The sequence below is a fragment of the Oncorhynchus keta genome, chromosome 3 (assembly GCF_023373465.1).
Source record: "Oncorhynchus keta strain PuntledgeMale-10-30-2019 chromosome 3, Oket_V2, whole genome shotgun sequence".
In the NCBI taxonomy this organism is placed as follows: Eukaryota; Metazoa; Chordata; class Actinopteri; order Salmoniformes; family Salmonidae; genus Oncorhynchus; species Oncorhynchus keta.
The window spans coordinates 19,667,152-19,679,651 of record NC_068423.1 but is presented as its reverse complement, the minus strand read 5'-3'; the positions used below and the strand labels follow the sequence as shown (position 1 = coordinate 19,679,651).

Genomic DNA, 12,500 nt, shown 5'->3' with positions numbered 1-12,500 from the left:
TCACCCTTGCAATTACCACGTTCCTCTCTCTCAACCTATCGGCTCACCCTTGCAATTATCACCGTCCTCTCTCTCAACCTATGGGCTCACCCTTACAATGACCACCTTCCTCTCTCTCAACCTATGGGCTCACCCTTGCAATGACCACCTTCCTCTCTCTCAACCTATGGGCTCACCCTTGCAATGACCACCTTCCTCTCTCTCAACCTATGGGCTCACCCTTGCAATTATCACCGTCCTCTCTCTCAACCTATGGGCTCACCCTTACAATGACCACCTTCCTCCCTCTCAACCTATGGGCTCACCCTTGCAATGACCACCTTCCTCCCTCTCAACCTATGGGCTCACCCTTGCAATGACCACCTTCCTCTCTCTCAACCTATGGGCTCACCCTTGCAATGACCACCGTCCTCTCTCTCAACCTATGGGCTCACCCTTACAATGACCACCTTCCTCTCTCTCAACCTATGGGCTCACCCTTGCAATTATCACCTTCCTCTCTCTCAACCTATGGGCTCACCCTTACAATGACCACCTTCCTCCCTCTCAACCTATGGGCTCACCCTTGCAATGACCACCTTCCTCCCTCTCAACCTATGGGCTCACCCTTGCAATGACCACCTTCCTCTCTCTCAACCTATGGGCTCACCCTTGCAATTATCACCGTCCTCTCTCTCAACCTATGGGCTCACCCTTACAATGACCACCTTCCTCCCTCTCAACCTATGGGCTCACCCTTGCAATGACCACCTTCCTCCCTCTCAACCTATGGGCTCACCCTTGCAATTATCACCGTCCTCTCTCTCAACCTATGGGCTCACCCTTGCAATTATCACCGTCCTCTCTCTCAACCTATGGGCTCACCCTTACAATGACCACCTTCCTCTCTCTCAACCTATGGGCTCACCCTTACAATGACCACCTTCCTCTCTCTCAACCTATGGGCTCACCCTTGCAATGACCACCTTCCTCTCTCTCAACCTATGGGCTCACCCTTGCAATTACCACCTTCCTCTCTCTCAACCTATGGGCTCACCCTTGCAATGACCACCTTCCTCTCTCTCAACCTATGGGCTCACCCTTGCAATGACCACCTTCCTCTCTCTCAACCTATGGGCTCACCCTTGCAATTACCACCTTCCTCTCTCTCAACCTATGGGCTCACCCTTGCAATGACCACCTTCCTCTCTCTCAACCTATGGGCTCACCCTTGCAATTACCACCTTCCTCTCTCTCAACCTATGGGCTCACCCTTGCAATGACCACCTTCCTCTCTCTCAACCTATGGGCTCACCCTTGCAATTACCACCTTCCTCTCTCTCAACCTATGGGCTCACCCTTACAATTACCACCTTCCTCCCTCTCAACCTATGGGCTCACCCTTGCAATTACCACCTTCCTCTCTCTCAACCTATGGGCTCACCCTTGCAATTACCACCTTCCTCTCTCTCAACCTATGGGCTCACCCTTGCAATTATCACCTTCCTCTCTCTCAACCTATGGGCCCACTCTTGCAATTACCATCTGCATCTTGCTCCGAGGAGGATTCCTCTGAGACGAGGCCACACCCCAAACTACTTCAGAAAATGTCATATTGCATTTCTGTCTCTGCTGTTTATCCAGCTAAGCCTGCTACTTGATTGAATTTGAATTCATATCCACACAGACGCCGCTTGAAAGTGGAATGGCAGTTGGACAATCCATAGGGATTCAGAGTTTCTCACAGAAAGAGTTGGGACAACATGCTGCTTGCCTCCCAGGGCATCACATACTATCACGATGAACTCTATTACTTTGAGTGGTAAGTCTACTGACTCGAAATGCATTGAACCGTTATTGGTCAAAATAGCCTATGCAGGTGCCCCTATGATGGTGTGTGTGTGTGTGTGTGTGTGTGTGTGTGTGTGTGTGTGTGTGTGTGTGTGTGTGTGTGTGTGTGTGTGTGTGTGTGTGTGTGTGTGTGTGTGTGTGTGTGTGTGTGTGTGTGTGTGTGTGTGTGTGTGTGTGTGTGTGTGACAGATAGTAGAAATGATCGAAGACTAATACACAAGGTAATTCACTCAGCTTATACAGTATGTTCATTAATCTACTATACAGTATAACACACACACACACACACACACACACACACACTTACAGTGTATAAAGAATTCATCATTATAATCAGACACATGTACATTCACACATACATTCTTTTAGGAGGATATAAAGGCTGTGAATATGTTGATATGAATATATATTCACTTAATATCTCTTACATAATGTAATTCATACGCACACGAACCCTGTCCTATGTCTCCAAGGCCGGATCCAGGCACAAGTGACTAAGAGGTCGTTTAGTGCCCCTTGACACTAAGGGGCCCCCGACCCCCAAAAATATTATTATAATTATTGTGGAACTTACTATTGAGATTGAGAAAAGTAGAATACACACAGAGCAATTTTGAAATGTGGCTGTGCATCAGGAGTTTTTCTCTTGTTATGTCAGTCTAGACCAACTAAACTGACCACTGATCGTGAACATTTTGATGATATTGTTCATTATAATAAATAACCGATAAGGCCCTACTAGATATTTTTGTGAAGTTTGAAATTAAATACGTTTGCTGACATGGGTGATTTAAAGTAGTAATAGTTATAAGGGTAATATATAAAAAAAAACTTGCAATATTTGTCAATATCTATGTCAGTAACACTCAATTAGCCATGTCAGATTTTTTATTTATTAGTAGTTAGTCTAGTCAGCTATCTAAACTGGTAGTAATCCTGGCCGAATACTGACCGGGCACGCAGTGCACGTGCCCAGGGACCCTGACCTCCAGTGGGCCCCCACTCATTTTGTTAGTCACTCAGATATCATATTAACATAACATAATTCATTATAAAATTAGTAGAATTGCAGGACATTAGCTGTAAAACACAACAACAGAATATCTCTGTCCCATGGCAAAATTTGTAGAATTGTAGGAAATTACCATTAAAACTTAAAATGAGAGAGAGAGAGAGAGAGAGAGAGAGAGACAGAGAGAGAGACGGAGAGAGAGAGAGACAGAGGGAGAGATGAGAGAGACAGAGGGAGAGAGACAGAGACAGAGACAGAGACAGAGACAGAGACAGAGACAGAGAGAGAGAGAGAGAGAGAGAGAGAGAGAGAGAGAGAGAGAGAGAGAGAGAGACAGAGACAGAGACAGAGACAGAGACAGAGAGAGAGAGAGAGAGAGAGAGAGAGAGAGAGAGAGAGAGAGAGAGAGAGAGAGAGAGAGAGAGAGAGAGAGAGAGACAGAGAGAGAGACAGAGACAGAGACAGAGAGAGAGAGAGAGAGAGAGAGAGAGAGAGAGAGAGAGAGAGAGAGACAGAGACAGAGACAGAGAGAGAGACAGAGAGAGAGAGAGAGAGAGACAGAGAGAGAGACAGAGACAGAGACAGAGACAGAGACAGAGACAGAGAGAGAGAGAGAGAGACAGAGAGAGAGACGGAGAGAGAGAGAGACAGAGGGAGAGATGAGAGAGACAGAGGGAGAGAGACAGAGACAGAGACAGAGACAGAGAGAGAGAGAGAGAGAGAGAGAGAGAGAGAGAGAGAGAGAGAGAGAGAGAGAGAGAGAGAGAGAGAGAGAGAGGAGAGATGAGAGAGACAGAGGGAGAGAGACAGAGACAGAGACAGAGACAGAGACAGAGACAGAGACAGAGACAGAGAGAGAGAGAGAGAGAGAGAGAGAGAGAGAGAGAGAGAGAGAGAGAGAGAGAGACGGAGAGAGAGAGAGACAGAGGGAGAGATGAGAGAGACAGAGGGAGAGAGACAGAGACAGAGACAGAGACAGAGACAGAGAGAGAGAGAGAGAGAGAGAGAGAGAGAGAGAGAGAGAGAGAGAGAGAGAGAGAGAGAGAGAGAGAGAGAGAGAGTGGGAGACAGACTTGTTCCACATTTTGCTACGTTACAGCCTTATTCTAAAATCGATTCAATAAAACATTTCCCTGATCAATCTACACACAATACCCCATTCTGAATGCACTGTAACTACAGTCTCCAAACCAACGTGGAATTCCATCAGTTCTACCTGACCACATTTCCATCTACAGTGCCTTCAGAAAGTATTCACACCCCTGGACTTTTTCCACATTTTGTTGTGTTACAGCCTGAATTTAAAATATATTACATTTACATTTTGTGTCACTGGTCTACACACAATACCCCATAATGTCAAAGTGGAATTATGTTTTTAGAAATGTTTACAAATTCATTTTAAAAAATGTAAGCTGAAATATCTTGAGTCTATAAGTATTCAAAACCTTTGTTATGGCCAGCCTAAATAAGTTCAGGAGTAAATGTGCTTAACAAGTCACATAATATGTTACATGGACTCACTGTCTGCAATAATAGTGTTTACAATTATTTTTGAATGACTACCTCATCTCTTTACCCCACACATACAATTATCTGCTTTAGGTCCCTCAGTTGAGTAGTGAATTTCAAACACAGATTCAACCACAAAGACAAGGGAGGTTTTCCAATGCCTTGCGAAGAAGGGCACCTATTGTTAGATGGAAAAAAAATAAAAACAGACATTGAATGTCAATTTGAGAATGATGAAGTTATTAATTACACTTTGAATGGTGTATCAATACACCCAGGCACTACAAAGATACAGGCGTCCTTCCTAACTCAGTTGCCGGAGAGGAAGGAAACTGCTCATGGATTTCACCGAGGCCAATGGTGACTTTAAAACAGTTACAGAGTTTAATGGCTGTCCTAGGATAGGATAGGTATAAGTAATCCTTCTCACCCCCCTAAAAGATTTAGATGCACTATTGTAAAGTGGCTGTTCCACTGGATGTCATAAGGTGAATGCACCAATTTGTAAGTCGCTCTGGATAAGAGCGTCTGCTAAATGACTTAAATGTAAATGTAAATGTAAAAAGAAAGCGGTATGTTTTGGCCATATCCAACATAAGACATCACTCTGGATATTTCCAAGCATGGTGGTGGCTGCATCATGTTATGGGTCTGCTTTCCACCAGACACTGGGAGACAAATTCACATTTCAGCAGGACAATAATGTAAAACACAAGGCCAAATATACACTGGAGTTGCTTACCAAGACAACGTTGAATGTTCCTGAGTTGCCTAGTTACAGTTTTTACTTAAATCGGATTGAAAATCTATGGCAAAAATGTCTGTCTATCAATGATCACCAACCCCCGTGTCTTCATTTCAGTCTTTTAGCAGACGCTCAGCCACGTCTTCATTTCAGTCATTTAGCAGACGCTCAGCCACGTCTTCATTTCAGTCATTTAGCAGACGCTCAGCCATGTCTTCATTTCAGTCATTTAGCAGACGCTCAGCCACGTCTTCATTTCAGTCATTTAGCAGACGCTCAGCCGTGTCTTCATTTCAGTCATTTAGCAGACGCTCAGCCACGTCTTCATTTCAGTCATTTAGCAGACGCTCAGCCACGTCTTCATTTCAGTCATTTAGCAGACGCTCTTATCCAGAGCGATTTACACGAGCAATTAGGGTTAAGTGCCTCGCTCAAGGGCACCTTTTGGTTACTAACCCAACGCTCTTAACAGCTTGAAGAATTTAAAAAAGAATAATGTGCAAATGTTGTACAGTCCGGGTGTGCACAGCTCTTAGAGACAAACAGAAAGACTCACATCTGTAATTGCTTCCAAAGGTGATTCTAACATTCTAATGTGTGTGTGCGTGTTTCATGTTGCAAGTTGTATTGTTACATGCATGAGTACAGTGAAATGCTTAACTTGCAAGCATTTGTGTGTGTGTGTGTGTGTGTGTGTGTGTGTGTGTGTGTGTGTGTGTGTGTGTGTGTGTGTGTGTGTGTGTGTGTGTGTGTGTGTGTGTGTGTGTGTGTGTGTGTGTGTGTGTGTGTGTGTGTGTGTGTGTGTGTGTCCACAAGAATAGTGAACACCAATTTGACCAACTGGAGACATTTTGCTGGTCACCACAAGGTCAAATTCTATTTCCAGGGGGTTTAGGGTTAGGTTAGAATTAGGTTTAGGGTTAGGAGCTAAGGTTAGGGTTAGGTTTCAGAGCTAGTATTAGGTTTAGGGTTAGGAGCTAAGGTTAGGGTTAGGGTTAAGAGCTAGGATTAGGTTTAGGGTTAGGAGCTAAGGTTAGGGTTAGGGTTAAGAGCTAGGATTAGGTTTAGGGTTAGGAGCTAAGGTTAGGGTTAGGGTTAAGAGCTAGGATTAGGTTTAGGGTTAAGGTTAGGTTTTTGGGCTAATGTTAGGGTGAGGGAAAATAGGATTTTGAATGGGACTTAATTGTGTGTCCCCACAGGGTTAGCTGTCTGTCTGTCTGTCTGTCTGTCTGTCTGTCTGTCTGTCTGTCTGTCTGTCTGTCTGTCCTGCCTGCCTGCCTGCCTGCCTGCCTGCCTGCCTGCCTGCCTGCCTGCCTGCCTGTCTGTCTGTCTGTCTGTCTGTCTGTCTGTCTGTCTGTCTGTCTGTCTGTCTGTCTGTCTGTCTGTCTGTCTGGAGAAGTCGCCCACCAAAGGAAAGCCACCCTGTGTGAAATATTCTATGAGAAACCGTGACATACACTCTGAATGACCTAAACTGATGAATCCCATATTGGTCTTTCACAGTCAGGCCAACCCAAGCCAACCCAAGCCAACCCAAGCCAACCCAAGCCTACTATTGAAACAGATCAACTGAATCAGAAATGCGCAGGTTTCAGATTTTCCAACGTTTTTCAGGTTTTTGTTCTGGCACACTTTTCTTTACAGAAAAACAACAACATTTTATGTTCTAAGTACACAACAAGGCTTGAACCACATCAGGAGACCACTTTTGAGGTCTAGGAAAAATCTAAGAATTTTTCATTTTTGAGAGTAGTTACCCTTTAATTCAAGTATGCAGGCACCTAGTATGCAGGCACTGTTGTTTGATTAGCATTGTTTCTGTAGCACATGAGATGGAGTTTGCCAGAAGCTAATCAACATTTAATAGAGAAGGTTTTCGGCACTGCCTTTCCATCTACCAGAAGACGGGTTAGGCTTATCATTAGCCATTAACTTACTTCAAAGGGCCATTATTTTTGATAAAGACTTACTCATTATGTGTTCTCCTGTTCTTTCAACTGTTTTCCAATGTCTGGCAACCAAAGGCATTATCCTAATCATATTAACAAACCATGATAGTTGCTGCATCTTTAAATCCACCCCTCTTTCTGAAGGAAATTTCCACCACTGTCCATGAAACCGCTTGTGTGTGCGGTGCGCATTTTAAAAAGCTGTTTTCCCGCAAATTGCATTTTGGAACATTCACCAGTTGGCCTACCGGGAGCTGCGCCTAAAATGTGAATAAATAATAGTTGATCAAAATGTTGAGCTAAACATTCCGATCTGTTCCATCAGTCCTATTAATTGATATGGCGTATAACTCAACTAAACTACTTTGATACGCAACAATAGGGATTATTATAGAAGTGAGTCTACGCCATGCCCACTGAAGAACGCGTATCTGCGTATACCCTCCACTACACCACTGACCTCATCCATAAAGACCAAACAGATGAGGTATACATCAATACCGGGACCGATGACACCTGCTACCGGGGTTGAGGATGGCTTTCTATCAACAAGTCGCCGGGCACTTAATAGTTAACGCAAACCAGCTGTAATAAAATTGAATAGCCTAACGGAACGGGTTATAGGCTAGTCCCGGTCAACAGAATCTCCGTCTGTTATAAAAACGATCCTAATGATGCCCAAAGCGAACCTCGTGGAGATACTGGTCACGGCTACGTGAATAATGAACATCCATTACAGCCTTGCAGCGCAATAAACAGAGGAGGGGGGGGGGGGCATCCTAAACTACGCACAGTAGATGACAGCCGTTATGTCACATCTGGCCGCGCGGCACCACGCTCGAACTCTTTGCCGCGTGCGTCCGCTGCAATTATTTACAGGTGAATGACTACCCCGTGTCCCTGCATTTATCTCTCGTAGATGGAGTTCTCACCTCGGGTCCCGTTAGTGTCCCGTTCCAGTCTCGTGCTGTCCCGGTAAAAATTACAACGGAGAGGAGAGGCGCACAATCCAGCCTTCAATCCAGCGCTGTGAACCCGACACGCTGCTCTCGCGACAGCACGCCCGTTTGTGTGTGTGTGTGTGTGTGTGTGTGTGTGTGTGTGTGTGTGTGTGTGTGTGTGTGTGTGTGTGTGTGTGTGTGTGTGTGTGTGTGTGTGTGTGTCTTCCGCATAGCAGTGATATTTATTTTATTTTTATAATTTTTTATTATTAACAACAAATCAATACATAAGCACCCCCGTTTTTCCCGATCACTGTAAGTGACGTCACTGTGGGACTAAACGGCTCGCGATCGCCCTCTCCTGGTCAATGAGCTGAACTGCCTCTATGGTACTGTACGAATGACGTCATGACGATACTGTAGCAGAGCAGACCTGATTTCTAATGTGTTGAGTGAGGGATAAGATACATTGAAAATAAGCAGAGCTCAGTAAGCAGAATTTCTGTACACGGAAGGTTTATTGGTAAATACAGTTTAATCCAGGCTACATTTCCTACTGTCAAGGTTATTGTCTTATTATCTTCATCACTTTCTTTTCCCCCTTCATCATCACCATCGCCTTCATCATCACCATCACCTTCTGTCTCTTCTCTTCTCTTCTCTCTTCAGCCATGTATGTTTCATGCAAATAAATACCTGTACACATCAACATACGTGTGTAAGTACAGCTGGGTTGTGTGTGTGTGTGTGTGTGTGTGTGTGTGTGTGTGTGTGTGTGTGTGTGTGTGTGTGTGTGTGTGTGTGTGTGTGTGTGTGTGTGTGTGTGTGTGTGTGTGTCTACAGATCATCCGTCTCTCCGTCGAAGGGCAGCATGTTGTCCAGCTCCATGTGGATGTGTGAGTTGTCCTCCAGGTTACAGACCCAGCCGATGGGGGTGCGGTTGAACGAGGGGCGGGACCTAATGTCCCCCTGCAGGGAGTGGAGGGACTCCGCCTCCAGCTGGGCGAATTGGATCTCGGGAGGCTCGAAGGTCAAGTGGCCTCCCGCGTTCTCGGAGCCGCCATAGGGCAGGGCCGTCCTGTCAATCAAATATCAATATCATTATGTACAGTATACATGGTAGTTACATCAGCAGATTGAAGGCCATGTCATAGCTGACATACACTGAAGACTGTAGGTTGAGGTTCTCAGCAGGTGTGTTACCTATTGAAGCTCTTGAACTTAGGCATGTCGTGGGGGGTATGTGGTCCAGCCATGTGGTGGTGCATGGTAGAGGTCAGGGACTCGTCTCCCCTCATGGCTCGTTCCCACGGCGACACGTAAGTCTGCACGTACTGCTGTCTCTTCTTTTCTTCCTCCGCCTCCTTATCCTCCTCTAGAGAAACACAAGGTCACCTCACTCCCTCCATCCACAAGTCCTCATCGCAGCCATGTTGATATCAGACCAGGGTTCAACACATGTCAATGTCAAGTACTTTCACGTACTTGAGGTATGCTTGATTTAGCTGGGTACAGTGGAACTAATGGAATGTAAAAGTGCATAGTTCTACCGTGCTCCAGTTCCTGAGTGAGTGGTGGGGCTGTCGTCTCACACCCCAGGGATGGAACCAGCTGCTGGAGATTCTGCTAGAGGAGGCAGGACACACTCTCAGATAAGCAGACTCACACACACGCACACACAGACACACACGCACACAAACACACACGCATGCACGCACGCACACACACACATCCAGATCAGTGTGAAAGCACACATACATACACACGCACACAGACACACATAAACACACACACACAGACAGTGTGCAAAGACACACACAGACCTCCCCTTCCCCTCTGTCTCCCTGTCCTCACCATATTCTCGTTGGTGACGATGAAGTGCTCCACTCTCTGTTGCCTCATCCTGAACATCTTGGATCCCTTGTTGGTCAAAAGAGACAGTTCCTCCAACATGGTGTCTTTAGGAGTGTTGATCTTTGTGCCCAGATCAAATTCGGACGCCTCAGGGTTTGACTCTTCATCTGGAGAAGAGGGAAACACAGTGTTGATTCCAATGCTACGTTCACACTACTCCACAGTTTCCCCTTTTACAATATAAAGCATTTTGAGCACTGGAAACCTGCTATATTTATACAATCAATTATCCATTAATATTATCTTCCCAGTCCGATATCAACCCTTAACCTTTTATACCCCCCATCCTCTAGTCTCGGCTCCAACTCCTAGGCTCTGGAGATTTGAACATGTAGATAGGTGCATTCAATATGATGCAAATTCCAACTAACATATCTGAGAGCAACGTGGAAGTATTACCATTATACATCATCTCCCTCTCTCTCTCTCTCTCTCTCCTCTCCCTCCATCTCTCCCTCTCTCTCTCTCTCTCTCTCTCTCTCTCTCTCTCTCTCTCTCTCTCTCTCTCTCTCTGTCTCTCTCTGTGTCTCTCTCTCTCTCTCTCTCTCTCTATCTCTCCCTCTCTCTCTCTCTCTCTCTCTCTCTCTCTCTCTCTCTCTCTCTCTCTCTCTCTCTCTCTCTGTCTCTCTCTGTGTCTCTCTCTCTCTCTCTCTCTCTCTCTCTCTCTCTCTCTCTCTCTCTCTCTCTCTCTCTCTCTCTCTCTCTCTCTCTCTCTCTCTCTCTCTCTCTCTCTCTCTCTCTCTCTCTCTCTCTGTGTCTCTCTCTCTCTCTCTCTCTCTCTCTCTCTCTCTCTCTCTCTCTCTCTCTCTCTCTCTCTCTCTCTCTCTCCCTCTCCCTCCATCTCTCCTCCTCTCTCTCTCTCTCTCTCTCTCTCTCTCTCTCTCTCTCTCTCTCTCTCTCTCTCTCTCTCTCTCTCTGTGTCTCTCTCTCTCTCTCTCTCTCTCTCTCTCTCTCTCTCTCTCTCTCTCTCTCTCTCTCTCTCTCTCTCTCTCTGTCTCTCTCTGTGTCTCTCTCTCTCTCTCTCTCTCTCTCTCTCTCTCTCTCTCTCTCTCTCTCTCTCTCTCTCTCTCTGTCTCTCTCTCTCTCTCTCTCTCTCTCATTCAATTCATATCAATTTCAATTCAATTTCAATTCAAGGGCTTTATTAGCAAGGACAACACATGTTAACATTGCCAAAGCAAGTGAAATAGATCATAAACAATAGTGAAATTAACAATATAAATGAACAGGTAACATTACACTCACAGAAGTTCCAAAAGAACAAAGAAACTGCAAATGTCACATTATGTCTATATGTCTATAATAGTGTTGTAACAATGTACAAATAGTTCAAGTACAAATGGGACAATAAATATGGGTTGTATTTACAATGGTGTTTGTTCTTCACTGGTTGCCCTTTTCTTGTGGCAACAGGTCACAAATATTGCTGCACACTGTGGTATTTCACCCAGTAGATATGGGAGTTTAACAAAATCAGGTTTGAATTCTTTGTGTTCTCTGAGGGAAATATGTGTCTCTAATATGGTCATACATTTGACAGGAGGTTAGGAAGTGCAGCTCAGTTTCCACTGAGCTGGGCAGTGAGCACATAGCCTGTCTTCTCTTGAGAGCCATGTCTGCCTACAGCGGCCTTTCTCAATAGCAAGGTTATGCTCACTGAGTTTGTACATAGTCAAAGCTTTCCTTAAGTTTGGGTCAGTCACAGTGGTCAGGTATTCTGCCACTGTGTACTCTCTGTGTAGGGCCAAATAGCATTCTAGTTTGCTCTGTTTTTTTTGTTAATTCTTTCCAATATGTCAAGTAATTATCTTTTTGGGTTGGGTCTAATTGTGTTGCTGTCCTGGGGCTCTGTTGGGTCTATTTGTGTTTGTGAACAGCACCAAGGACCAGCTTGCTTAGGGGACTCTTCTCCAGGTTCATCTCTCTGTTTGGTTTGGGAATCGCTTCCTTTTAGGTGGTTGTAGAATTTAACGTTTTTTTTCTGGATTTTGATAATTATTTGGTGTTTTAAGTTGTACATAGATTATATTTTTGCAGAATTCTGTATGCAGTGTCTCAATTTGATGTTTGTCCTATTTTGTGAAGTCTTGGTTGGTGAGCGGACCCCAGACCTCACAACCATAAAGGTCAATGGGTTCTATAACTGATTCAAGTATTTTTAGCCAGATCTTAATTGGTATCTCAAATTTTATGTTACTTTTGGTGGCATAGAAGGCCCTTCTAGCCTTTTCTCTCAGCTCATTCACAGCTTTGTGGAAGTTACCTGTGGCACTGATGTTTAGGCCGAGGTATGTATAGTTACTGTGTACTCTAAGGCAACGGTCTCTCTCTCTCTCTCTCTCTCTCTGTTTCGCTCTATACCTCCAAACATATTTCTGTTTCTCTCTCTCTGTCTCTCTCTCTCCCTCCAAACCTCTCTCTCTCTTTCTCTCTTTCTCTCTTTCTCTCTCCCTCCAAACCTCTCTCTCTCTCTCTCTCTCCTCTCTCTCTCTCTCTCTCTCTCTCTCTCTCTCTCTCTCTCTCTCTCTCTCTCTCTCTCTCCCTCCAAACCTCTCTCTCTCTCTCTCTCTCTCTCTCTCTCTCTCTCTCTCTCTCTC

At 45.0% G+C, this 12,500-nt stretch overlaps 1 protein-coding gene and 1 pseudogene across 2 annotated transcripts in view; both read right to left on the bottom strand.

The window, feature by feature from the left end:
• LOC118372689 (inactive ubiquitin carboxyl-terminal hydrolase 54-like) overlaps positions 1 to 8,095 on the bottom strand; it is a 63,092-nt pseudogene extending 54,997 nt beyond the window's left edge.
• A 632-nt stretch (positions 8,096 to 8,727) lies between these two features.
• Positions 8,728 to 12,500, bottom strand: part of LOC118374114 (myozenin-1-like) — a 13,065-nt gene continuing 9,292 nt past the window's right edge. Inside the window, exons 3-6 of one of the 2 annotated variants that reach the window (XM_052492542.1) lie at positions 9,844 to 10,010; positions 9,540 to 9,615; positions 9,193 to 9,364; positions 8,728 to 9,067 (exon numbers count right to left, since the gene is read on the bottom strand). In XM_052492542.1, coding sequence (XP_052348502.1) covers positions 8,827 to 9,067; positions 9,193 to 9,364; positions 9,540 to 9,615; positions 9,844 to 10,010 — 656 coding nt within the window. In that variant the 3' untranslated portion in view covers positions 8,728 to 8,826. The remainder of the gene's footprint in view (positions 9,068 to 9,192; positions 9,365 to 9,539; positions 9,616 to 9,843; positions 10,011 to 12,500) is intronic. The other variant, XM_052492548.1, reaches the window with a different exon arrangement.